This window comes from Tenrec ecaudatus, chromosome 18 (assembly GCF_050624435.1).
Source record: "Tenrec ecaudatus isolate mTenEca1 chromosome 18, mTenEca1.hap1, whole genome shotgun sequence".
NCBI classification, from domain to species: Eukaryota; Metazoa; Chordata; class Mammalia; order Afrosoricida; family Tenrecidae; genus Tenrec; species Tenrec ecaudatus.
The window spans coordinates 20,930,499-20,958,019 of record NC_134547.1 but is presented as its reverse complement, the minus strand read 5'-3'; the positions used below and the strand labels follow the sequence as shown (position 1 = coordinate 20,958,019).

General features: G+C 58.9%; 1 protein-coding gene across 2 annotated transcripts; it reads right to left on the bottom strand.

Annotated features, from left to right (window-relative positions):
- Positions 1-728: 728 nt before the first annotated feature.
- GRAMD1A (GRAM domain containing 1A) lies at positions 729-27,124 on the bottom strand. 2 transcript variants are annotated; one of them, XM_075536396.1, is made up of 19 exons: positions 27,106-27,124; positions 14,465-14,675; positions 14,363-14,383; positions 13,911-13,995; positions 13,704-13,807; positions 13,533-13,628; positions 12,921-13,001; positions 10,144-10,256; positions 9,815-9,965; positions 9,239-9,437; positions 8,228-8,371; positions 6,494-6,612; positions 6,253-6,395; positions 3,445-3,548; positions 3,183-3,356; positions 3,008-3,095; positions 1,985-2,092; positions 1,783-1,903; positions 729-1,182 (listed from the first exon to the last, which is right to left on the bottom strand). In XM_075536396.1, the coding sequence occupies exons 2-19, from the start codon at positions 14,564-14,566 to the stop codon at positions 1,090-1,092; spliced, it is 2,046 nt and encodes a 681-aa protein (XP_075392511.1). In that variant the 5' UTR covers positions 14,567-14,675; positions 27,106-27,124; the 3' UTR covers positions 729-1,089. The 2 variants fall into 2 exon arrangements, with proteins under 2 accessions (XP_075392511.1, XP_075392510.1); XM_075536395.1 differs by lacking the exon at positions 27,106-27,124 and adding an exon at positions 26,629-26,811.
- Positions 27,125-27,521: the final 397 nt, after the last annotated feature.

Sequence of the window (27,521 nt, the reverse complement as noted above, 5' to 3'; positions counted from 1 at the left end):
AGCGTAGGGATGTGCCTTTGCCAACCCCCGGATGGCGTAATGGTGAGCAGCTGGCAACCACCACTGCTCCACAGAAGAAGGACTTTCTATTCGTTGAGAGAGGCAGGGTCCCCCATCCTGCCCGGTCACTGAGTTAGGATGGACCAGGTGGCAGTGAGGTTTCTGTTTTGAGCTGCAGATCCTCCAGCACCTGCCTGAGGGGGTGGGGGCGGGTGAGCAGTAGACCCGCCTCTTTGGGAAACACTGCTCTGTAGAGTTTCAAAGTTTGTACATCTTTCCAAATGGACAGCCTCCATTTTTCTCCCTCAGAGCGGTAGTGGGCTCGAACCACTGACCTTGTGGTTGGTTAGCAGCCAGATGCCAAGCTCACAGTGCCGCCAGGGCTCCTTTCTCAAAACCACCATTGGAGCATGTGGTGCTCGTACGCCCATCGTACGAAGAGCTCACCCACGTGTGGAGAGGCCGAGCGAGCTGCTCCAGGTTACGACAGCTCAATAGCACAGGGTGGATTGGAACCCAGGTCACCTGGCACCAGAGTCTGGACCCAGGGCATCACACTGCATGCTGCCAGCCCAGCCTGGGTAAGATGTGGGGGAATTCTAAATCACTTCAGTGACTCCGGCCCTAGGACGTGGACACAGCTCCCGTTACACCACAGCCGGGCAGGGGGAGGTTCCATATGCCCTCAGAGGTCCCTAGAGCTCCTGGGGTCCACACGCACAGCCACAGCCATTTCTGACCCTTTATTGGGGCTCTGTCCGGCCCAAATAAATATAATACATTAAATCCAGAGCTCAGGGACTCGTGCACCCCGGGAGGCGCCCTCCGCAGCCCCAGCCAGACAAAATAAGTTAGTGGGGGGCCTGCCAAAGGACAGGCCGGGCCCCTGGCTGGGCCGGCAATGCAGCTGGGTGCGCATGCTGGTCTAAAGTGCATCTCGGTTCTGTTGCCCCCACATCTGCGGGGCCCCCGGTGGGGCCGCTCCGAGGGGTGGGCCGGAGGCTCCCGGCACTCACACTGTGCCAGCAGTGCCGCCGAGGCTGTGTCCGTCTGTCCATTTGGGGGAAGCGGCTAGGGGGCCGGGCTTCCTCAGGAGAAACTGTCCTCGGGCCGCGGCTGGGAGTCGAAGGGAGGATCTGATACTGTGATTCCTTGATGGAGCTTTTCCAGCGAGAACTTCATCTGGAACGGAGGGCGCGGGTGGGGTGAGCACCAGCAGGGGGCGGTGCCACCCACCCTGCTTAGCTGCTCAGACACCCTACTCTGGGAGCAGAGGGGAGCCAGGGTGAAAGCAGGTGAGCCCCTTGGGACTTGGACTAGGCAATCTACATCGAAAATCCTGGGTGATGAGGGACGGTTCCGTTCTCACACCTGACAAATGGCTAAGCCACCAACCTGGAGCCCTGGTGGTGGAGTGGTCACCCACTGGGCTGCTAACTGCCAGGCCAGCAGTTTGAGCCCAGTAGGCCTTCTTGGGAGAAAGACAGGCTTTCTACTCCAGAAGAGAGTTGGGTGGCTAGACAAAGCCCTTCCTGAAGCCAGACGCTTCTGTTTCCTGTCTTTTTGCCCCTGTGCGCGAACCATCCCACATTTTTCCAGCAACACTGACAGGGGCGGGGGGTGGAAGTGGGGGAGACTATGAACAGCCTTCCTGTTTTACTGATGAGGAAAACGAGGTCCAGAGTGGGGGAAGAATCTCACCTAGGCTCCTGCCCCTCCCAACTGCCCTTCTAGCCCAGGGGTGGGGTCCCCTCTCAGCCCACGGGTGGGGTCCCCTCCCACCTCGTCCAGGAGTTCCACAGATGCCCGCAGGATCCGCCTCCACCTGTGTACCTCCACGCTGTGGAACTGCTTCTGCAGGGCCAGGATCTCGGCCCACTCAGTGGCCGACTGCGGGAACTTGCTGTGGGGAACAAATGCAGGGCCTGAGCGGGGTCTGGACGCCCCCCTTCTTCCCCCCCTCCCCCCAGGGTTCCCCACTTACCCCTTGGCCAGGGCCAGACTGTGCCAGGACTCAAAGGTGTGGGCCGTCCTCTCCAGGGACCAGAGGCGGTAAAAGAGGAGGACATTGAGGGCGATGAGGATGATGAGGCTGGGGGTCAGAGGTCAGAGGTCAGGAGTCATGGGCTATGAATACTACCTCAAGTTAGGGCCCTGCTCTCGATACCACCCACTCAACCAGGTCTTGCAGGGGGCTCGGTGACCGCCCCCTTTCTCAGAGGAAGCCAAGACTCGTACAGCATGCTGGGAACTGGCTCAGAGATGGGCGGATGGCACAAACAGCAGGCCTGCCTGTCCCAAGCCGCACCCTCTAGTGCCAGGCATGTGGCCTTGCTGGCAGAGCCCAGGGTGGGGAGGTGAGGTGGAGTAGGAGGGTGGGAGAGCCAGGAGCCTACCTCACACAGATCCTGAGGAGGCAGTGAAGGTGGAGACAAATTGGTGAGAGCTGCCCCGCCCACTGCAAATGGCCCCGCCCACCAGTCCAGGACCCCAGGCAGCTCCCAGGGGAATGTGCCACCCAGCCTCGCCAGGGGCTGCTACTGAAGACCTAGGGCCACGGGATCTGGCACCCACATCTGCCCCTGACTAGCTCACAGCGCAGGGACCTCGGCTCTCAGTCTTGGCGCTACCTCCAGGCCTTTCTGCCTGCGCTGTTCTCGGGTCTGCTGCTCGGAGCCCTCCCTGCCCCCCCTCTGCCTCCCGCAGCCCAGGGGTGGCCTGAGCTGCCCATCGCAGCCCGGACAGCTCTGCTCTGAGCCTCAGGATCACCGCGCTTAGCAGTTGGACAGAAAAACCGTGGAGAAATGCCACCACCAGACTTTCCACCCCTCTCCCAGGGGCCCTCCCTGCCCCCTGCTCTGCCCCAGGAAAAGGTGCCAAACTGAGCCCGCCCCCAGGAGCGCTCCGGGTACACCCCAAATGCCCTCGCACGGAATCCTCACGCTGAGAGGGTCCAGGGTCCTAACCCGGGGCCCTCAGCCCAGGCCATCGGCCGTCTGGTACTCACACTATGCTGATGAGGACCAGCGCGCCAGGGACACCCGCCCCGGGACCCTGGTCCACGGATGGCTCTGAGAAGCGGGAGCTGAGGGAGCCTGTGGGCGAGTAACTCGAGTCAGACTGGCACCCGGCTGCGGACGCCCCGCCCCAGGCGCCCCTGCGAGAGCCCCGAGAATGCGCACCCGAGGCGTGCAGGCCAGGTCGGGCGCAGGGGTCCGGGTCTGCGTGCTGGGGACCGTCGCCATGGCCCCGCCAGCTCAGGGGCCGCTTCCGCCTCCGCAGGCCCGACAGCAGGCCCCGGGCATCCTTGCCGCCTTCCTCCAGGGACAGCTTCTCGGCCTGGGCCAGCTCGCGCTCTGCAACCGCAAGAGGAGGCTCCGTGTCTGCGCCCTGACAGGGCACTGCTGCCCCCCCCCCACTCCCGAGGACGTCCCTGCCTCTTACCCAGGTGGTGGAAATAGTCCTCTATCCCGCTCCACGAGTTCTTCTCTATGAGCGACTTCACCAGGCTCCAGGGCTGCTTCCGGTAGCGGATCTCCGAGGACACCCTGGGCAGGAGAGGACAAGCTAAGGCCAGGGTCCCATGCCGCTCTCCTCCGAAGGCACGGTCTTTCTTGCCCTTCTACCCTTGGCCAAGGTTTTTCCTGTGAAGTCCACGCCCCACCCCACTCACCCCAAAAGCTGGCTGGTGCAGCTTTCCGCCCCTTCTGCACCTCCCCCAAACGCCCCCCCAAGATCACACATCGTCCAGTTAGAGGTGTTCAAAGGGGCCTTGGTGGCGTCGAAGTTACACATTGGGCTGCTAACCACAAGGTCGGCAGTTTGAAACCACCAGCCACTGGGCAGGAAGAAGAGGAGGCGTTTTGCTCCTGTCAAGATGGGCAGCCTCAGAAAGCCATGGGGTCCCCGAGTTGGAACAGGTTTGGTTTTAGTGAATGGCAGGGTTCACCTGGGAGCTGAAGCTTGGGGGCAAGGTCCTGCTAGGCTATGTGATGTCCAAGAGCGCCTTCAGCATCCACAAGCGCATACGGAGCACCCGACTCACCCATGCCTGCTCCTCACTTCCGTCCAGGCTTATTCCATCCCACCAGGGGCTCGAACCCCCTCATTCTCAGCCCACCCTCAACCTGACGTCACACCTCGCTCACTTTGCCTAGGAGATGTGTGCAGAGCTCCATCGTCTCCCCTCCACTCTGCCCTCCTCCCTCCTGAATGCCAGGTCTCTCACCCGCACCCACAATCTGTCCCACACACACAGGAAGAGGGAGTCAGGTCAGGACCCTCTGTTCTGAGGTTCGAGGCAGACCCAAGTGGGTCCTAACCACGAACGATTCTGGGATTGAGCAAGAGGGACTGACTGGACCGGGTCATTAACCAGACTCCGCGCCAAGCAGCATTCAAGGTGGGAATTGGTGCTGCCCCTTGGTATGGAAGCGTCTTATTAAAAGCAGCTAATCCAACTGCTAACTCTTACGGCCCCCTTGCCGGGAATCTAAACCAAGCCTTTCCAAGGGCTTCGCCACACAGACTTGGAGGAAAGAATGCAGCTTTCGCCCTGCAGGGCGGGTCTCGGCTGCTCACAGGGGCAGTTGTACCCTGTCCTAGTATCCCATGGCGGGAGCTTGGTCTGCATAGCACACGGAGTCCTGGGCAGAGAGTGATTGGGAGTCGGACTGCAACGGGGCTTGCTTCTACTCTCCTGGTGAAGGGTGACAGGGAAACCCACAGGGGCAACTCTCTGCCGTCCTGCAGGGTCACTGGGAGTGGCATCGACCATGGCAGTGGTCTGAGCCCTGGGGGTGCACTAGGCTAAGCGGTGGGTTGCTAACTGCAAGACCAACCACTCAAAACGTACCAACGGCTCCCCAGGAGAAACAAGCTCAATACAGGAGCTCTGTCTCAGAAATGGTACGGAGCGGCTCTATTCTTCCATGCATCAGAATGGCCTCGTGGCAGTCCGTGCGTGTTCACTGCCCATGTGACTTGGCTGTGGGCCTGGTGGGACACCATCAGCCCCTCCCCCTGCCCCCCAGCAGTGCCTCAACACCAAAGCAAACTCACTGCCTCTGGGCCCCTTCTGACTCCCAGCAACCCTGCGGGAGAGAGCAGTGTGGGAAACCAGCCCTGAGGGAAATAGGAGGAGGACTCAATTCCCTAACGTATCACAGAGGGAATCTGAAAGCTGGTCTTCCACGGTAGGAAAGCCTCCACTTTGGTAAGTTAGAGATAAAGTCCAAGCATATGATCCCGCTTTAAATATCGTTCCCACAGAATCTCCCCTAACAGCCATGCTGCCTTAAAGTAAGCACGTGGTTGATTTTATCTCCCGACAGAAGCGGACATCTGTTACTAACTCCACCCACTGTGGCAGTGTCACCCAGCCCCCCCCACCCCTTCCCCCAATGCAGGTATTAGGTTTCCTCACCTGTGAGCTCAGGGGCCTTACTGGAGTTACCACCCACCTTGTGATGTATGTAACTGCTGAATATGCATGTCTTGGGGCTACCTATTAAATATCCCAAGAGAGTAAAGACGCTCTCTCTCCTCTCCCACTTCCACGTGGACCACCAAGAGGGGGTGAGGTGAGCATGCTACAATAAGATGTGTCTAACTCCTTTATTTTATTCTCTCTCCCCTCACTCCTATCTTCTGTGACTTTACTATGATCTTTATATATTATCGTACAGTTGTGCCCACAGACCGCTCGGTTGCTAGAGGCTGGTTTCCTCTGGCAGGGTAGAACTGCCCGGTTAGTTCCCAGAGACTAACTCGTAGGGGATTAGAAAGTCCCCTCTTTCTCCTGTGGACAGCTGGGGTCGGGTGGTGGGGGGGTGGTGGTGGGTCTGAACTAGTGACCTTGGTCTCCGCAGCTCCGGGGTCCCTCACTCCATGTAAAAGGCTGAGTTCTCCCGAGGCCCTGCTGCCTCCCTGACCTCACACCTCTGCCTCCCCTTACTTGTTCCACTGCTGCTCAGCTTCCTGTGGGTGCTCCTGCCTCAGGGCCTCCGTGCAGGCTGTTCCACCGGGAAGCTCTGGGTGAGATAGCCCCTTCTCAGGGGCCACAGCCACGCGGAGAGTGGGGGGCAGCTCCAGGCACCATGGGACTGCCTGCCGACACCACCAATCACATCCTCTGACACCCTCCTCGACTCAGAGTTCTGGGGTCTCCGGGACCTTCCTTCCCCCTCGAGCCTGCCTTCCTGCCCGCAGCTGTGAGGTGACGTGGGCCAGGCAGGGCCAGCTGCTGCTCACCGGAGACGGGCCTTGTTCCGGGTCAGGCCCAGGATGCAGTAGCGATGGGCAGTGTAGAAGTAGTCCTGGTACGGGATGCCCTGGGTCAGTACCTCTGAGTCCACCACACAGCCGCCTGCCTGTGGGCCGCGCCGGAACAGCGTCTGAAGGGACAAGACGAGAAGAGGAGGGGGGGTCAGAGCCCAGCCTGCCTGCCCCACTGACCCCCCAGCCCCCGCCCCATCAGCCCCAGCCAGCCCACCTGTGTCTCCACCACAGATGCGCTCTTGGGGCCCAGCGGGTTGCTGATGGGAATGGTGTAAGTCAGCACTCGTCGCTGATGGCTCTTGCTGTCCCCACTCCAGGGACTCAAGGTCACATCTGGGGGAGGGGGAGGACCACACGTCAGGTCTGTGGCTACAGACTGTTTGGAGGGTCCAGTTCTCTAGGCCTAACCCCAAGGCTGCCCCTCCCACTCTGTCATGACCACCTGTCTGGCCCCTCCCCCACTTGGTGCCCTGAGCTGGGGATTCCCCTCTGTCCCAGTCCTGGGTCCCCCTGCCCCTATGCCTAGCAATGTCCCCTGGGTCCCTCACACCTATGGGCCCACACTGGCTCTGCTCTGGGTCCTCTGCTCACAGTTGGCCCACCCTCCCTGGATCCCCTGCCAGCCTCACGCTCACCCTGTGCTCTCTCCTGCCCCCGCCACTCAGCCCCGGGGCAGCATGCCTGGTCCTTGTTGCCCCAAGACTGCTGGCCTCCTTCTCCTCTCTGCTCAGGCACATCTTCCCTGCTGAGAATATTCTGCAGGTCCCCTAGTCTCCTAGGACAGAGCTCAAGGCCCCTCGTCTAAGGGACCAGCCCCTCTAGGATGGAAGCACAATTTTGAAGGTCTGTGTCTCCCCTGAGCCAAGGCAAGGTCTCACTGGTTCCTCAGGCAGGTCTAAGCGGTTCACTTACACCTGCACAGGAAAACCACCACCTGACTAGCCTCCTACCCACGAGCCACTTCCTGGGCCACCTGAGCTCCCCAGCATGTCCCACTACCAGCGGCTTCAGGCTCCTGGGTACTGCCGCTCTCCTCGCCAGACCCAGCCTCAAGGGCTGTTCTGGAGCCTTGGCAGAGGCCACACCTTCTCCAGCCCCGTCTCCCTTCTGGGTTAACCCCTGTTTATGGCCTGGCTGACACAGTCTCCAACAGCACATCTGGGCCAGATAGTACCCCTGTGTTGTGCTGTCCCTCCTGCATCTCCTGTCGCCCCCACTAAGTAAGTGCCAAGGTCAGGGGCACGTCCGTCCCAGACTGCTCTGGTTCTCCCAGCCCCACGGGGGCCTCAGGAAGTCAGTTTTAACGGACGCTCAGTAAGCGCCTAGTGTGTCACCACGGAGGAGTCCTGGTGGCATACTGAGTGATGTGTCTGGCTGTGAACTAAAAGGTCAGCGGTTCAAAACTGCCAGCTGCTCTGTGGAAGAAAGACGAGGCTTTCTACTCCTGTACAGATTAACAGCCTCGGATGCCCGCAGCGGGGAGTCTACACTGTCCCTTGGGTCGCTATGAGTTGTAACTGGCTCGGTGGCAGGGAGTGAGTCTGGTTTGGGGTGTTGGTATAACCCGTGGGCTACTAACCACAAGGTTGGCAGTTCCAACCTAGCAGCCGCTCCATGGGAGAAAGACAAGGCTGTCTGCTCCCTGGCAGTCTGGAAGCCCTGCTGAGGGTCACTATGAGTGTCAATCAGCTCCGTGGCAGGAGTCTGTCACTGTGCTGTGCTGTGGTGAGGGCCCTTTGCTGGCCGGCATTCGCTCATTTTTTCCCCATGAGAAGCCTACGACCAGGTATTGGTTTCACACCCCCATTCTACAGAGGAGGAACGCTTGGACACCTGCCTAGGGTCACCCAGCTAGGAAGAGGCTGGGCCACTTCTGGCCTCAGACCCCCTGCCCCCGCCCGCCCCCACCCCAGCACCTCCACACCCCTCATCCCGGAGCCCCGCCGACCTGTGAACTTGCACTCCTGCAGGAAGCCCTGCAGGAAGGACGAGTCGGTAAACAGCATCTGCTGGAGCCGCTCGGCGCCCACGTGGAACACGGCGTTGATGAGGAGCCGGCCCGAGAGGTCAGGAAGCAGGGCGGCCAGGTCAGCTGGGGACACACAGAGGCTGTCGGCCCACCCGCGGTTCACCCTCGGCCCAGGGCTTGGCACAGACCAGAGGGCAGACCCATCTTCCTGAACCAGGATGGGCAGTGCCAGGGAGCATGGTCCTACACCTCTCCCACAGGGATTCTTTTAGGGTGGCTGCGGGGGGCGGGGTAGGGGGGGGACGACAGCCAAGCCAAGCCCCCCTGACTCTAGCCTACTGTAATTCAAGGGATTATAGGAGGGGGCGTGTGCTCCCAGCCAGATCAGGCCAATCAGCCACCAGGAGCAGGCTCTCCTCCACGTTGGACCTATCAGCGCCAACCTTAGAGCTTTGGGTGCAGCCACTGGAAAAAGATGCTTCCTCCCTCCCAGAGGCTGGTCTGTGGCAGCAGGGGGACTCTTTCTGCTCTCACCCCCATATCCTGGAGAGAGTGCAGCCGGCCCGAAGGGAATGGAAACAATATGGGAGAGTGCCGTGGGCCATAGGCATGGCCTGGACCGTTTCACATGTGCCAATTCGTGTAACTAGCAACAGCCCCAGCAGGCGGGGAGGTGCCATTCTCCAGCCCACTACTTAGATGAGGAAAAATGGGTGTCAGCGAAGGGAGATAATTTGCCCCAGTTCACGGCAAGGAAATAGCATGCGCAGGGTTTGGGTACTGGCAGGGTGGCACTCTCTGCCCACCCTGCCCTGCCGTCTGTGGAGCAGAGCCCAGAGACAGGCAGAGAGAACAGCACTGGCTAAATGACCCGGACCAGGCCATGCCTGCCTACCCCTGGGTGCTCTCACTGTCTCCTCCCTAACTCCACCCAAGCACACCCTCCTCCTACACACGCACAAACCAGTGGTCGGGGCCCCTGGACCTCACCTTCCTCCCCCGTGGAGGAGGAGGAGTTACTCGTGTCCGTCAATGGCTCCTCGCTGGGCAGCAGGTCCAAGGGCCCCAAGGTGGGCCCATCCGGCTGGGTGGGCTCTGTGCTGAGGGGCTCGGCCGCCGCTGCCGGGGTCACTGTCTGCTTGGAAGAGGCGTCCAGCTGGCTGTCGGTCTTCTCCTTGTCTTCCTCTGCCTGTAGGGAAGGGTTTCGTCCAGCCACGCCCCACCCCACCTCCGAGGGCCTCCATGGGCCACACAAAGGGCACAAGACTCAAGAGGGCATGGAAAGCTTAGGCAGGAAACTGAGGCTGGGGTGGGGCCCGGGAGCTCTAGACTCTCTCTCCCACCCTGCCCATCTGTCCGGTGCCCCATCTCCCCCTCTCTCCCTCATCCTCTCCATCTATCCGTCTGTCCTTCTCTGGATCTCTCAGGATCCCTCGTGGCCCCTATTGTCATCACCCATCTCTGCCCCAACCCTCCCACTTCCTATCCTCTCTCTGACCACCTCCTCGTCTACCTGCACCCCCCCGCACTCCAGTCTACCCCTCTCTGTCTGCCCTCTTGGCTCACCCCATGGTCCGCATCACTGCTGGCTCGGGAAAGACTGGGGGTGACGTGGCCTCGGCGAGGCCCCACCGGGCTGGGCTCCTGGCTGTGGTCGGCTGCCCCCGAAGGGGCGATATCACTCAGGGCAATGACGTCTCCCACCTCCTTGGGGCTCCTGTGGGGGCGAGGGAGAGAGTGGGGCTGCTATTCAAGGGGCCTCCAGCCCCCGCACACCCTCCTTCCTTGCCCCCGGACCTCCGAGCACCACCTCAGGCCACCCCAAATGCCAGGAACCTGGCACACAGCCCATCCTGCTCTCCCCAGCCCCGGGAACTGCCCCACCTCTGACTCACCCCAGACCGTTCAGCTGCAGGGGGCAGACATAGTCCTCATCTTCGCTGGTGAGGCCCAGCTCGGAGCCGTAGCACTGATGCACAAGGTGCCAGAGCTCGCGGGGACTCAGCGTCTGGGCAGGCAGATGGCAGGTTGGCTTCCACCTCCTTAGGGCCCGACCCCTGCCCAGCCCTGCGGCCACCAGCCCTCAGCCTCAGCAGTTCCTCTGATTTCCACAAGGGGGCAGCCAGTCTCCTCTGGATCAGACCTCACCAACAGCCTCCTGCAGACAGGTTGCCCAGCTCTGCTCCTCAGAGACCCCCCCAACCAAGTTAACCTGCCCAGTTGTTACCAAGGAAACCAGAGGCACAGCAGGAACCCGTGACCAGCGGCCACCTGGGCTTTGGGCCCAACTCAGACGCCAGAACCTGTGCTCCCATGTCTCCCGCCCCTCCTTATTTTCCTGAGGTGTGTTCTGGAAATTTCCTCCGCCCACGGCCAAAGTGGCCCCGAGACCGTGCCGACACAGCAATGGCAGCAGTCGATAACCACAGCGGTCACAACACACACGGCGGGTGAACTCACGGAGCCTCCCAACGGCTTTGTAACGGGGGTGCTGGTACTGTCACCATCCAAAAAGGTGACAGCCACAACACAAGCTAGGCCACGTGACGGCAGGTGGGCTGGTCCCCAGCCCTGGGCTGTCCCACCCCACTGAGCAGGCATCTCTGAGGGCTGCTGCTGCTTCCAGTCCAGGTGCTCTGATGGACGGGGGCAGGTAGGGGTGGGGTTGGGGACACCAGGTCTAAGTGCATGGATGGCCCGCCCCTGCTCAGCAAATCCTGACCGCCGGGCTCTGGGGTCTACGCTTCCAACTCTCCTGAGACCTGGGCTCTGCACTGTCCTTCTCTTGGCTCCAGAATGGGATCCCCCAGGAGGCTTTCCCCCAAGGGCGGCCGCAGCTGGAACGTCCCAAGTGGGGACCAGTGCTACCAACCCAAGGGGGTACCTGCTACCCCACAGCAGGCTACTCACCCTCCCTGCAGCAGCCTCCTCCTGCCAGGAGCCCCGCCCCCCCAGGGGAGCAGGCACGACTGCGTGCTGCCAACCACCTTGACGCGAGTACATCCTCCCCAAGCCAGGGACTCAGCTTCCTCTCTAACGGAGGGCTTCCTGCGGCTGGATCTCCCAAAGGCAACGGACAGGGAAGTGCTCCCTTGAGCCCAGGCCTGGATCTAGAGCAGCCATCTTGAGAGCACTTCCGTGAGGCTGCAGGCACCCCGACATGCAAAGGCTGTCGGCGTGAAGAATGGTCGAGCGCCTGGGTCCTGGACCCTCAGGATCTGCTGCATGAGAGGCAGCGGGGGAGTGGAGTCCTGGCTGCGTGGGGTGAGTTTATCCCTGTGTGTCTCATCGCTACCAGTAGATAAATACCCTGGGTCAGGTCACTGTGACCACTGAATGAGCATGGCCCAAGGACTCCGGGGGAGGGGGCCAGGTCAAAAGTATTTTCTTAAGTACATATTAAGCATTACTTAAGATTGAACGTAAGAGATTATTTGCCTGTCTCCTCTGGAATCTTTCGTGAGCCTACCAGGGAGTTTTCTGAAGGTCAGTGAAGCGGATGAAGGCTGACCTTCAGGTGCCCTGGTGGTGCGCCCTGTGGGCTAAGCACCGGGCTGCTAGTTGCCAGGTCAGTGGATCAAACTCGCCAGCTGCTACATAGCACTGTAAACCTACCCCTGTAAACAGTCTCTGAGACTCGCATCGGGACCTAGAGGAGTGGGGGTCACCTTGGTGGTCGTGTTTCGGGTTGTAATGTCGGCGCTCAGGATGGCTACGGCAATGCGTGTCTGTATATCCGAACACCGCCATTTCTAATCCAGGGAACATCACCACAGACAGAACCCACTGAAAGACAAGGACCTGGGAGCCTGCCATCTTTCTGCAGAATGAAGGGGGCTCCTGAAATGACTGAGCGTGACAACCCAGTAGAGTCGACATTGTTGTTGGTTTCAGGTGCCCGAGTCGGCTCCGACCCATTGCGACCCTCTGCCCCACACAGCGAAACACTGCCCTGCCCGGCCCTGTGCCATCCGGTCTAGATGTCATTACAATTATAGATAGAATGGTACCCGCTCACACACGGGACTATTCTCGCTGTTACTGGTATGAAGAGTCACCTTGCTGGAGACCAAGACGGACGCGTGGCAGGCGGCCACTTCAAACGAAGATCCAGTGGAAGAGGCCACTGCCCTCAGTGACACCCGCCACACGTCAAGTGCTCAGGAGGCCACGCGGCTAACACGGTGCACGGCACAGACCAAGCCTATTTCCACATAGCCAAACCTTGGGTACCACCTTACTGATGCCAACAACCAAAACCAAATGCACTGGCACGAAGTCACTTCCCACTCATGGAGTCCCTCTGGGACAGGGCAGAAGGGCCCGTGAGTGTCGGAGATGGTCACTATCCACAGGAGTAGAAAGCCTCGTCTTGCTCCCACGGAGCGGCTGGGGGTTTCTAACCGCTGGCCTTGCAGTTAGCAGCCTAGTGCAAGCCACTCCGCCTCCACCAGGTTTGTGAAAAGAGACTTCTTATTTCCCAGGCCGCTTTGGTCAACCCCAGGGAGCAGATGCGTCTCCTGTGGGCAGGGTCTGGCACTGGGGCCCTCGGCTGCCCCCTGGCAGGGTTGTAGATGGGGGGTGGCAGTGCCCGCGGAGAAGTGGCACAATGTCTCCAGCTCCCTGAGTCCTGCCCCCCCTCCCACCCCACCCTCGCCATGCCCAAGCCCACCTTTTCCAGTAGCGCGTTCTGCCAGAGGCGGAAGATGAGGAGGAAGCAGCGGTCTCGGGCCCCGAAGGAGGTGAAGAAATGCTGCAGGGAAGAGGGGTGCGGTGGGGTGTGGGGGCAGAGGCCGGTGGAAGGTCATCCTCACGGGCACCTATACCCTGACGTATCTATGCAGTCGCACCACCAGATGTTCCCTGGGCCTGGTCCTGGGCCAAGCTGGGTCACCACAGTGAGGAGACAGCCCCGGGCCCTGTCCTCGGGGAGCTTCCCATCCAGATGGGAGGGAGAGCGAGGCATCTCTGGCCGGAGGCGGCCCAGAGCTGGGATGGGGTGAGCCTGGAACACGTCCCCAGCCTCCTTGGCCACTCAAAGGGGTCAAGTGACCCACCTAGGGCCAACACAACCGAACAGGAAGTGGGCTGTCAAGTCCGCCCCTGCTTCCTTCCTCCTTCCTGTGCGGGCTGCAGGTGGGAGGCAGACACCACGTGGCCAGCAGGCAGAATGGAGAGTCCTCAGGGGAGGATAGACAGAGGGGGAGTACCAAGCCCCACCTTTCTGGCAAAAAAAGAGACAGGAGCCCCCAGGCGGTGGCGGCTGTGCGGACTCGCGGCTCACCTTCTCGCTCTCGGTGCAGATCTGGATGGCGTTGGGGATCAGCTTGGCCGTCTTCTCCTTCTTCAGGCAGGTCACCTCCTTCAGCTGGATGGAAATCTGCCGACGAGAGCCGGGTCAGGGCGGCCGGGCCCTGCCCCCCGCGGGCCTCCACCGGCCCGGCTCCCCGCTCACCGTGGTCTCCCAGCGGAAGATGTTGCTGTAGAAGCAGATCCAGTTCTCGGAGAGGTAGAGGCGGCCCTGCAGGAGGATCTCCCGCTGCAGGGCACAGGAGTAATCTGAGAGGGGCCGCGGGAGAGACGGGCAGACACCTGAGTCACAGGCTATGCCTGGGGACAGAGGCAGCGGGTGGGGGGTGGGGCTCGGGGCTGGGGGGCTCACCCACTATGAGGCGCTCCGCTTCTGGTAGCTTGCTGAACAGTTTCCGGAAGTCTTCGTTCCGCTGTTTGTATGTGGGGCTCAGCATCTGGGGGTGCCTGGGAGGTGAGGACCTGGGCAGGGGCTTAGGCCCCATCCCACCTCACAAATGACTGCCACCCCTCTGGCGTCCACTGCCCCCGGGCAACAACAGTAACCACGGGGAGAGCCGCCCTGGGCCTGGGCCTGGGCCTGGGCAGCAGGGTCCACTTCAGCCTGGACCTGGGCTGGCTCTTGAGGAGGAAAAATGAGGTCCAAGGAGGTGGGGCAAACCACCTGCGACCACTGAACAGGTCCAGAGGGCAGGGGACCTGGCCCCGCTATCTGCACCCCGGCACCCGACACCGCCTGCTGCCGCCTGGGGCTCCTAACCCAGCACCCAGCGTCCCCCACACGCCCCCCGTGGGGTCACTTACACTGTACCAACTCTGCATCTTCTGCAAGAGAAAGGAAAGGAGTCAGACAGGGGCCCAGGGTGCCGCTCCCTTCCCCCCCACCTCTGGGGGGCTCACACTGACCTTGCTGTTGCGAATGAAGTTCCGGCTGCCCATGCTCTGGGTGCTGGGGGTCCCAGGTACCCCACCCTTCTCCGAGGAGCTGTCGGACCCTTTCTCCACCATGGTGCCTGGCTCGGGCTCAGGTGGGGGCCGGCTAGGAGGCAGGAGCTGCAGCCGCTTTCGGAGGGAGGGGGAGCTGCTGGGGGAGCCCCGGCCCGAGTGGGGGGTGGTGCTGGAAGGGGTGGGGGGGAGAGGCATGAGGAGGAAGCACAGTGGGGCACAGGGACTTCAAACACACGCACTGCCACCGAGCCCAATCTAACTCACAGTACCCTACAGGGCAGGGCACAACTGCCCCCGTGGGTTTCCAAGACATTGTTTTTGGAGTAGAAAGCCTCATCTTTCCCCTGTGGAGTGGCTGGTGGTTTTGAACTGGTGACATCCCGGTGGGCAGCCCAGGACATAACCCACTATGCCACCAGGGCTCTTGAGGAGCCTTATTCAGCAACCCACTGATTCTCATCCCCCTCCTCCCCATCTTTCTATGTTTCCATCCACTCATCTACCCTCTTCTACCGCCTCACCTCTCCGTCCCTAACCTCTCTGTGCCTCGGGCACCTGGTGGGCCCATTCGGCGATGACAAGTAAATGACCTGATCCGGTCTTCTTGGAGGATCATTGAATCAATAGAGGAAAGCACTTCCAACAGTGTCCCACAGCCTGTCCCAAGCATGCCCACTTCATTTAAACAAGAATAGAAACCCCATGCATTCATTCTCTCATCCGACAAATGCTCAGTGCCCATATGCCACTTTGTGTCTTAACCCAAACCCTAGGCATCTTGCGCAATTCCGTGCTTGGCCTCACCTGCAGTTCTAATCTGTCACCAAATCCTGCGGCTCAGCCACCCAAATCTGACCGCCTTCTACTCTTGTTCTGGTCTGGACCATCACTGCAGCCTCCTCCTTGGTCTCCATTCCAACAGCCTGTTCCCCACATGCAGCCTGAGGGCCCCTCCTCAGCTCCTCCCCAGCTGCATCCCAATTCCGGTTACAAGTTGAAGCCCTCACCATGGCCACCACCAAGGCCCCAGTGACCTCCCTGACCAAAGGCCTTTTCTCCTATCTGCCCCTCCCTCCTCCTCCATGCCAGCCATCCTGGTCTACATTTGCCCCGGGGCTCACCCACTCCACATCTCTACACCAGGGCCTCCCCACTCGCTGTTCTCTCCGCCTGGAGTGCCGTGTGCCCCAGCTGTGGGATTAACTGGCTCCGTCTTATCATCCAGCTTAAATAAATGTTCCCCTCTCTCCCGCCCCATCTCATGTCCTCCCCAATATTGAAACTCTTTAGCCCAAGACCAGGTCTGGTTCCCACTATGTTCCCAGCCCCTCGACTTGTACGGTGAGCGTCAGTGAGCTGTCTGTCAACTTTGGTGACTGCAGGAGTGAGCTAGATGCGGGAGGGAGGTGGTGCTGAGCCGAGCCTAGCACACCCCTAGCACACAGGGCTTCTGCCAGGGGGGGGGATTAGCTTTCTGTGGGAAGCTGGCATTAAACAACCACATACACACTGAATAAAAGGCAATGCTAATGAGGACTGAAGGGGTAAGTAGGGGGCCTTTCAATCAGAGGCTGGGAGGCGAGTCTCCACGGGCTCATTACATCCACCCTCCAACAGCCCTGTGCATTCGAGAAGATTACTAGCCCTGGTCAGAGCGGGCGAACTGAAGCTTAGAAGGAGCCTGCTTTCCCAGGGGTGCGTGGCTGGTATATTTCAGCTTTGATCGAGCTCTCGTGGGGCTCCCCAGACTTGTCCCCCAGGAGAAGGGTCTGGTCATCTTCCCTGCCCCCGCCCTCCCCACCCCTCACTCCCAATAAGATTACAGTTGAACTGCTGGAGCTAGCCGAGGAATTCAGCAAGAAAAAGTCAGTTGGGTTTCTACGCAGCAGGAATGAGAAATCTGAAAGGGAAATTATGGAATTATGGGAACGAGCCCACTTACATCTGAGAGTAAAGTACCCAGGAATAAATGTAGCCAGGCGCGTGGACCTTTACAATGGAAACTATAAAACACTGCTGGAAGAGACTGAACAGTGCAGTAAGCGGAAGGCTCTGTGGCAGTCATAGCTTGGGAGACTTAGTATATTTTGTCAAGCTGGTAATAATGCCCAAGGCAATCTATGGGTTCAACACAATCCCAGGCGCGTGTCCGGCTGCCTTCTTTACGGAAACAAGAAGGAAAAAGAATTCTCATCGTGCTACAGAATCGCCACAGCAATGGTGAAAAAGAACAAAATAAGAGGACACATATCTCCTGATTTTAAAACGTAAAACACAACTCCAGCCATCAAAGCAGGTCCAACAATGGACACGCGCTACTCGGGTCGAGTTGGTTCTGGCCACTAGCAGCCCCCTCCGTGTCGTGTGGCGCTGGCGCAGACTACGGGAAGTACCACGGGGCTGTCGGGACAAACTCATCCACAGCACTGCCCGGTCCTGCATCGTCCTCACGTTTGACCCCACGGTGTCAATCCATCCCCTTGACGGTCTGCCTCGCTTCCACCGGCCCTCCACAATGCCAAGCATGAAGCCCTTTTCCAGCTCTCCTGCCCAACGGACACGAGGGGCGTCTTGCCGTCCTCGTTGCTAAGACTGGCTGTACTTCTTTCAAGATAGATTTGTTTGTTCTTCTGCTGGGCCATGGTCCTGTCAAAATTCTTACCGACACCATACGTCAAATATGGCGATTATTCTGCGGTCTTCCTTATTCACTGTCCAACTTTCACAGGCCTAGGAGGTGATTCAAAATGTGGCTTGATTCGCCTCAAAGGGGCATCCTTAGTTTTCAATGCACTTGTTTTAGGGTAAAAAAGAGACCGTCTCAAATGTAATTTGAGAACATCTGTTAGGTCTTATGAGAGACAAAGCTAACACAGGGACACAGACACATGTCACCCGGATGAGGAAGGATGAGGAAGGCCATTAGTGCCCAAGGGTTCCAGGAGATAACAAGCTTTAAACCAGGCGTGGGAGGGCAGAGGACACTCACAAAAGCCCGATTGGAGGCAGGTCAAGACATGACAATGAGAGCTGGGACCGCAGGAGCAGGGCCAGGACTACGATTGGCACATGTACGTAGTTGGGTAGAAGGGCTTCCAAGATTGGGCCAGGGCCCTTCTGACCAAGGCTGTCAGCGCGAACAGGGTATGACTCAGGACACTCTGTCCCCAGCACAGTGACCTCCATCAAGGACACAGCTAGGCAAGTCCCTAAGAGACTGCCCCTCCCTGGGCGCGCTGGAGAAGGGTGGAGGCAATCCAATTGATAAGACATTCTGCCTAAGGGCAAGATTATCTTTGTCCTTGGTTAGTGATCTGAAAGAAGTCAGTGGGGACATAATCTAGTTGGGGACCCTGCAAATGCACTTGGGGCTGTCACTGCCGTCCACAGCCTTTTGCAGACCGGGGTGCTCAGAATTTAAGCTCCACTAATAGATTTTCAGGAAGGCCTGTCCACCAGATTTGTCCAACCCGATGTCGTCTGAGGAGCACAAATCAATGGAGTAGAACTGAAAGTCTAGAACTAAACCCACATATTGATGGTCTACTGATTTTTCATGATGCCGTACAATACAAGGGTCCCTCTAACAGATGGATGGTGCTGGGAGACTGGATTGCCACACACAGAAAAGTGGAACAGGATCTAAGCCTCACATCCAACACAAGACAAATTCCAGATGGATGAATGACCAACACGTGCCAACTAAAACCCAAGAGTTCTTAGAAGAACGCACAAGGGCAACAGGCCAAGCTTTTAACAATGGATTTGCTAAGGTGAACAAGCGGCCATCGAGCTCAGAAGCAACAAAACCCACATGGAAGAAGCACACCAGCCTGTGTGACCATGAGGTGTCAGGGGGACCAGGTATCAGGCATCATCAGAACAAAAAAATCTTACCATAGTGAATGAAGGGGGAAGTGCAGAGTGGAGACCCAAAGCCCATTTGTCGGCCGCTGGAGACCCCTCACAGAGGGGTCCCCTCACTAGAGATCCCCTCACAGAGGGGTCTAGGGGACTCCTCCCCTAGAGGAGTCAAAGTACGATGTAGCACTGATGAAAAATACAACTTTCCTCTAGTTCCTCAATGCTTCTTCCCACCCCCACCCCCCAACCATCATGATCCTAATTCTACCTTGCGAGTCTGGATAGACCAGAGGATGTACACTGGTACAATTAGGAACTGGAAACACAGGGAATCCAGGGTAGACGATCCCTTCAGGACCAGTGGTGAGAGTGGCGATATTGGGAGGGTAGAGGGAGAGTGGGTTGGAAAGAGGGATCTACATCTGACCTCTTCCCTGGGGGACGGTCAACAGAAAAGGGGGCGAAGGGAGACATCGGACAGGGCAAGATATGACAAAATAATTTATAAATTATCAAGGGCTCATGAGGGAGGGGGTAGCGAGGAGGAAGGGGGAAAAATGAGGAGCTGATGCCAAGGGCTTAAGTGGAGAGCAAATGTTTTGAGAATGATGAGGGCAATGAATGTACAGATGTGCTTGACACAACTGATGTATGTATGGATTGTGATAAGAGTTGTATGAGCCCCTAATAAAATGATTTTTAAAAGATTTTTTTAACTACCCCCCCAAAAAATGGATTTGCTAAAGTAACCAAAGCACTAAGAGCAAAAGATAAACGAAATAAATAAAACAAAGGACCAAGCTCCCTGCCCTGGACGATGATGCCGGCTCGGAGCGACTCCAAGGGGCAGGCTGGAACTGCCTCCTGTCTGTCGGCTCTGGGACTGCAACTCTTTACGAGAGTAGAAAGCCCTGTCTTTCTCCCAAAATAAAGAAACAGAACCTCCTAAAAATTAAATGTTTGTTCATCAAAAAAGCTTGACCTATAACTGTAAAGACAAGATATCAACTGGGAACCATGTATTCGATAAAAATCTAAGACGCAAAACATATATGAATAAAACTTTGCTAGGTGGACAAGAAGACAACATAATCTAATCGTGCTACAGGCAAAGGACTCACATAGACATCTGGCCACAAAGCACCTTCAAGTGCTACCAAACACACAAAGAGACGGGTGCCCAGGGTCACCGGATGAGAAAGGGTCTCCAGGCAAGAGACTTCATCTTCAAGAGTCAGGAAACAGGGGATGAGGAAGTAACAAGGGTACCAGCGATGGCTGACTTGACAGTCCCTAGAGTCTAGGCACCTGGGCATGGACTGTGTGAGCCGGAGGAAGTATAAGGAAGTCAGGAGGGGGTGGTGGTGTCCTGCTCCAGAGGGAGGAACTTTAAATTTAAGAAGTAGGGGTGTGGGTGGAGGACAGATGGTTCACCCCACAGTGCTCAGCCAGTAGGGAACTGGGGGAAGGGGCTAGGGGACTAGGGGGTACAACTGGTGTAAAGGCACTCCCCACCTCTGCCCAACTGTCTCCACACCAAATCAAGCCAAATCGAGTCCAGGCTTATTTCTTGAGCGTTGCTTGGTTAAGCATCCGTGAGAGCCCACTGGGACCCTCATCGGAGAGAAGGCGGTCTTCCCCAGTTCTCTCTCTGGAGACCCATTGGGTAATGGTTCCGAGTCAGGGCTTTCTACGGACCCGCCAGGTACCGAGAGGAGTCAACATGGTGTCCGGCATCTCCTGAGCACTTCTCAGCAATCATCTGGCCACCAGTCCAACAAGAAACCATTTCACTCCCGCCACGACCCAGATCGACCAGGTCAGCAGTTCGAAACCACCAGCCGCTTTGAGGGAGAAACATGAGCTTTCCACTCCCGGGAAGTTAGTCTCGGAAACTCACAGGGAGTGAGCGGTTCTCCCCGGTCCTGTTATGGGGGTGCTGAGTCGGCATCAACTGGCAGGCAGTGAGTAAGGATGATCCAGATAAACAGAAAATAGCAAACGTTGGTTGCGGATATGGGGAAACTGGAATGTCCCACTGCTGGTGACATGTTGGGCCACCAACTGAGAGTCAGCAGTTGGAACACAGTGCCTCCCTTCCTGCCTCAGTGCTTGTGTGACATGTCACTGTGTGGTCCGGCAGCACGGGGGTGAGTGCCCACCCCAGCGGGACCATCGCAACAGGAGTATAACGTCCAAGCAGGGCCCCATCGATTGACCACAACTCACACGTCTACAACGGACTTGGACCGAGCTTGAAGACACTCTCAAAACAAACACCAACACTCACTGCCGTTGAGTCAATTCCAACGCCCGCCTACAGAACAGGGCAGAGCTGCCCCTCTGCGTTTCCCAGATGGTACCTCTTTTCGGGAGTAGAAAGCCTCGCTTTTGGCCACCAGCAGGATGTAAGTCAATGACAAAAGTGTCGCCCTTCCCTGACCTCCCTTGTAAGCACGGCCAAGAACGGGAAAAGGTAGAGGCCAGCGGTGCCCAGTGGTGAGGAGGGCTGGGAGAAAAGACTGAGGTGGTCGAAGGATTCCGTCCTGCCAGGATCCACAGCCCGTACTCCCGAAAGCAAGCCAGCAGATCAAAAGCAGGATGGCACTGGGTGAGCCTGCTGCACAGAGCTCTTGAGCGCACTGAAAAGCCAGGAGGTCACTTGGAGGCTGACCCGAGCCATGGTCTTTCCCCTTGCCTCCTACGCGAGTGAAAGGTACACTGACTAAGGAAGAGGGAAGAATTGATGTGTGTGAATTATAGTGCTGGGGAGGAATGGTGAAAGGACCATGACCTGCCATAAAAGAACCACCAAGTCTGTCTTGGAAGAAGGATGGGCAGAGTGCTCCTTAGAGGCAAGGGTGGAAAGACTTGGACATGTCAGGAGAGCCCAGTCCCTGGAGGAGGACACCCTGCTTGGTAAAGTAGAAGGGCAGTGAAAGAGACTGTCCCCTGAAATAGTCTTCAAACCAAACAACACAAAATAATAATAATTTATGAATTATGAAGGGTTCATGAGGGAGGGGGCAGTGGGGAGGGAGGGGGAAAATGAGGAGCCAATGTTAGGGGCTCAAGTAGAAGGCAAATGTGCTGAGAATGATGAGGGCAACAAATGTACAAATGTGCTTGACACAATGGATGGACGGATGGGTTGTGATAAGAATTGCGCTCTTCAGAACTCTATGTGGCCCACGTGACAAGAGAAAGCGCTGATGAGATGGAACCACGGGGACAGCGAGTTTATGTGAATGGATGAGAAGGGTGACAAGGATGCGGGACCTCCTGAGAGCCGTAACCAACGTCACCGAGGTAGACACGTACCAACAGGTGAGTGGAGGTCTCAAGGGTGACAACAAACAGAAATGCTGATAAAGACTAAACTCACTTTCTTTGGGCACGTCCTTAGGGAAGAACATCATGCTCCGGAGTCAGTGCAAAGGAGAGGGACCCTCAGGCGAATGAGCAGGAGCCCCAACAGTGGATCATCTCTACCCCCATGAGCATGTGCAGGGCCGTCTGCGCAAGGAAACCTTCTGCTTCATTCAGACAGAAGGCCACCATGAGCTGGCGTCCACGCCGGGTCAACCAACAACAGGCAGCGTCAGTCACTCGTGCATACACGATTTGCTGAACCAGCCAAAGACGCAGCTGGTGAACGGACAGAGACCACTTGGGGGTGTTGCTGAGCACACCCGGGAGGCACAGCAGGGCTGTGGAATGGAGTGTTTATACCCTGCTGCTTTGCCACTTCCACTGTTTCATTCCACATCAATAACACAGAGTAGCCAGTGGTCCAGAAAACCATAACCTGCCACTGTACATCCCACGCTAAATGAACTTGCCCATGAAGGGGAAAAGCCAAAAGCCGTAGAAACGCCATGGGGCCGGCACATGGGCTGTTGTTCGCGGCAGCTGCTCAGCGGCACAGCACAGCACACTGGCCTCCCTCTCCTCCACGTCTACGCCCGCAGGCTGCTCTTCTGTCCAGCTGACCCTTTCTCACCTCTGGCAAGCGAGTTCCTCGTTCTTTAAGACTCAGCTGACCCTTCGGCTGACTTTGGGAGACTTCCGCCACTTCCTGGCACCTCAGGCTGAGCCCAGGGCTCTTCTCAGGGCTGGGGGACGTTCCCATCACAGCTGACCCCTTCCCTGCCAAACGGTGACCCCTCAGAGCGGTCACCCTTGGCTGACATGTCCATTGACACACACCCCCACCCCAGGTCTGGGAACTCTCCGAGGGCTAGTCTCGGTGGTCATTTTCCTGTGCGGTGACACGGCGCTCAGGACAGGGCTTGGGGTAAAGATTCACACTAGACTTGTAAACTGCACTCTGGAATGACAAGACCTGAGTAATGAATGAAGTCAATGGTGAGCCAAGTCACTATTGCCCCTGCCCGGTCTCTGGGAGCAGCCTGGTCCCTGCTTCCATCTGTCCCTGCCCTCTTGCCGCTGGGGCCTTACCTAGCTGCACCCGGTACAGGGAAAAGCCCAGAAGTGACTTCTCTCTGGAGCTCCCTGTCAGTGTAGTGGCTACAGGTTGGGCCGCTGACCACAAGGTCAGCAGTTCAAATCAAGCAGCCGGTCATTGGGGGAAAGAGTTTTCTATTCCATAAAGAGTTACGTCTCAGAAACCTACAGGGGCAATTGCCCCTGCCCTAGGGGGCTGCTAAGAGTCAGAGTTGACTCAATGGCAGTGCACTTGGCTTGGGTTCGGCGTCTCTACCCTCTTCCTCCACCCGCTCCTGCCCAGGCTGTGCCCTCGGCCAGAAGGCCCTTCCGCTCCGGTCTCTGTGAGACCTTCTTCAAGGGACCCGGCTCTGAGAGGTCTCCCCGTACACGCCCACTCTCCAGATGCCCCCCCCCGCCCCGCTTCATTTTTCTCCTCACGCAGTCCCCTCGTCCACTTGGCTCTCTGTACAGACCTGGGCGGCTCTGTGTGCCCACCTGACGTTCTGTATTTTCTCTCAGTGGGTGGGTGCCCTTTTCCCTCACCAGGAGCAAGGATTTGCTATGTCTGCTCCCAGCAGCAGGCCACTCACCTAAAACCGGGGGGGGGGGGGGGGGGGGCGCGGGGCTGCACTTGCAGGAGGCGGCCCAGGAGTCGCTGCTGTTACTCACTGAACAAGGACGGGGTGGTCTCTTCCCTCACATGCACACACTCTCTTCCCTCACTCGGACTCCTGCAGGGGTACGGTCACCCGCTGGGCTCTCAGAGGGTGAGACAGGAGTGACTGCAGGTTTGAAGGCAGCCGCTGGCACGTGGACCCCAGAGGCCAGCAGGTCCTGGGTCTCAGTCCCCAAGCCTCCTCCCTGGGTGGCCCCAGTCAGGCTCAGAACCCTGCTGTGCCTCAGTTTCCTCTTGGGAAGGAGCAGGGTACCTGTGTCGGAGGGGAGCTGAGAGGCAGGGAGATAAGGCAGGCCCCACACAGAGAAGGGGTTCAGGCCTGATTCTGCAGCGGTCTCCCTCCCACAGCCTCTATCTCCTCAGGCGCCCTGGGTGACCCATGTCATGCCAACACCCGAGGGTGGTGAGCAGCTACATGGTCCCTGACAGGTGTCACACAGAAACCAAAGCTCGCGCTCGGAGCTGCCACAAACTCACCCAAAATGCCAGCCATTCGCTCCGTGAGCACAAACAAACCAGCCACCCTGTGCCAGGCACTCGACCCAAAACCACACCTAAAGAGGGCAGGGCAGGACCAAACCCCGGGGGCTTCTTGGACGACTGACTGCCTCTTTCTCCTGGGGAATGGCTGGTGGCTTTGAACCCCTGGCGTTGCACGCGGGAGCCTAACACTTGGCCGGAGACATCACCAGGGTTCCGGAGCCAGCCACTTGCCCTGCTGGTGGGGACATTTCTGGTCAGTGGACACAATCAATAAGCACACCAGGGAGAATTTCAGCAGCCTGCAAAGGATGAGGTCACTGAGTGTGGGGGTGAAGCCCAGGCCCCACCGAGCAGGGCACAGTTGAGCTGAGCCCCAAAGGACAAAGAAGCAGCCGGTCCCAGGCTGTTGTTCTGGCCTGGGGGGACGGCCAGTTCAGGGACAGGGCTGAGCTTGGCGGTCTGAGGAGTGAGGCGGCCAGTGGGGCTGGAGGGAGGAACGAAAGCCTTCCCTTCCCAGCCCTCCCCCTTCCCGCCAGTGAATGGTGAGAGAATCCAAACCAAACCCCTCCCCTGTCTCCTCCTGGCCCATCTTCTGCTTGAAATGGGGACCCCTCCTCCTCTGCCCGCTGCCCTCTTGCAGCCACAGGTCTAGGGGTAGGGCTGGGACAGGCTGCCTAAGCACCACTCCACACGCTCAGACAGGGCAGGGCCCACACCCCCAGACTGGCTGCTTGGCAGGGCAAAGAGGAAGTGCCCAGGGGCGGGTGCAGCCTCAGGGGTGCCCAACCCCAGGCAGCTGTGGCAGAAGGAAGGAAGGATCCTGAAGTGGCTGGGAACCGTTAGAAGGGGTGGGGACTCTGAAGAGAATGGGGTCCCAGCCACTGCAAATGACACCCTCACCTCCGGCTTCCTGAGACAGGCCTCTGGTCAGACAGAGAAGGCCATGGCCCACCCAGGTGTGTGTCAACAGGAAACTCAGGGTCACACACAGCCGCGTGTCACACACTGCATCCCCCTACAGTTGCAAGGACACACACGGTCACAGAAAGCTCTAGATAAATTACCTTCACACAGCCACAAAGAGCCCACACGCACACACCAAGAGACATGCTGTCATCTCTTCACCCAGCACGGACTGCGTGAGGTCTCCTCTGGGCCCGGCACGGTGGTCACCATCCGCATTAGACAAAGCAAAAGGCAGCCCCTAATGTGGCGTGGGGTGCAGGTGTCAGACGCCAGACACTCACACAGCCGTGAAGGACTCAGATGCCACGCCTGCCTCCCGCTTGGCTAATGCAGGGGCAGGTATGTGAACATGCTTTGTAAACTGAATGGGGAGGAAGGCGGGGAGTGAAGTTGTTATGAGTACCAAACATTCAAGGCCGCAGGAGAAAGGGCCCCAGCCATCTCCTTCACATTCTTTACACACACACACACACACACACACACACACACACACACACACACACACACACACGGTACCTTCTAAGGCCCAGACATGCACAGCCAGCTCACCTCACCGAGGAAACCTGCCCACACACAGATGGAACCTGAGTAAACGTGGGCCCAATCACTGAGGTTCCCGGACATGGGGAACATAGGTTGACCACAAAGACACAATTAGACACCCACGGGTAACTGACTGTGGCAACTACAGGTGGAAGTAGGGCGGCATGACGGCCAAGAGCCTCCGACATACACACACATGTATCATTGTACACGGAGCCATGGATGAGATGCAGGACACACATGTAGACAACCATCAAGGGGCACAGACTACAAACACTGTCAAGGAACAAGGTTACCCTCACACAGATGTAAGGAACCAGAGGTAGCTCACAGCCATGAGCAGAGGCTCACAGCCACACATACACCACTGGACACACAGGTCACTGGCAGTAACACACCAGTCACCATAAAACTGGAGGTATATCACACACACACACACACACACACACACACACACACACACACACACACACACACACTCCCCAAACCACCCAGCCCCCATAGGCCAGCTCAGAGTCCACCGGCACACCAGCAGCCCCAAGCTCAGTGCATACACACACTTCCTGGCACAAATCCCACTGAAACCCACCGACCAGGCAGGACCAATTCTGCGCCTACACGACACGGAAGGTCCCAAGCGGGCAGTGCTCCGGCCACGCAAGGGCCCCATCCCACCCCCCAGCAACTTAGGGTCCCATCCCATCCCCCAGCAACTTAGGACAACCAGGGCAGTGGGAGGGGGGTGTCACGTCGCACCGGGTAGGGCTGCTCGGCCCGCCCCCAGGTCTCTGCGGCCTGGAGTCCTGGCCAGGCCAGACCACGGTCTGTGGGGCGCCCACCCCTCACCTCCCTTGAGGGGGCGAGCCAAGCCTGGGGGCCCTCTCCGCAAGCCGAGCTTCTGGCCCGATGCACCCCAGGACCCCGGCCAAGCCCCAGCACGGCACCCCGGCCTTGGCGGGCCAGATCCACGCGTCCTCCGCGCAGTCCGCACCAGTCCCGACCTGCACCTTTTACCTGGCGAGGCCCCCATGCCCGCCGGCCATCCCCAGCCTGTTCCGCCCCCCCTCCACCCCCCCCCCGCGCCCAAACGCCCAGCCCGGGGTTCCCGGCGCGCCCCGGGGTTCCAGGCCGGCCTCCTTACTCGAACATGGATGCGGCGGGCGCCCGGCCGCGGGCAGGGCAGCGCGGGGCAGCGCGGGGCGTCCCTGCTGGGCACGGGCCTGGCCTGCTCGGCCGCAGCCCCCAGCCGACCCCGCCGCCCGCACAAAAGGCCGGCGCCCGGAGGCCGCCGCAGCGTCAGCGACACCCCTTCCTCGCCCGCCCCGCTGCGTCGTCACGGCGCCGCCCCCAGCCCGGCCGCGAGGGCGGAGGGAGGACCGGCCGGGCGCGCGGAGCGAGGCCCAGCTGGCTGGCCGGCCGGCGTGGGGGACAGCGGCCGGGGCCGCAGCACGGAGACCCGCAGAGCGAGCGGGGCACGGGGGGGGGGGCGCCGGGGAGAAGGGGGGCGGGGAGAGGAAGAGACAAAGGACCCAAGGGGGCGGGGGGGGCTATGAGCAGAGGGGGCAGGGAGAGAGAAATGGACCCCGGGCAGAAGGGAGACCATTTGCTTTAAAACTACCAGCAGCCTCCACTGCAGCCACGCCTGCCTGGGAGTCTTGTCCAGTGTCTGAAAATGGGTCTCTTCAAACCCCGGTCTGGCCAGGGTCTCCCACCCTCGGAGGGAGGAATCTGCGAGGTGGGGGGTGGGGGAAGAGGTTCGGCCCAGAGTGGCTGGAGAACCCGAGGCAGGCCTGGCGGGAAGGGGCGGACCCCGGCTCTCGCCCCTCCCTCCCTTCCCTTCGGCACCCTAGTTCCTGTCCGCCCGCCCCCCCCCCCAGGGTCCCGTTCCATGGTCCTGTGGGACTGCCCTGTGCCTCTTTGTGAGCTCCGCCAGACGAAGTTAGAATCCAGCCTCTTCCTCCCCAGGGATCCCAGCAAACTGGGATAAGAGGGGCATAAAAAAAGATGAAGGGTTGATCACCCACAAGTCCCCAC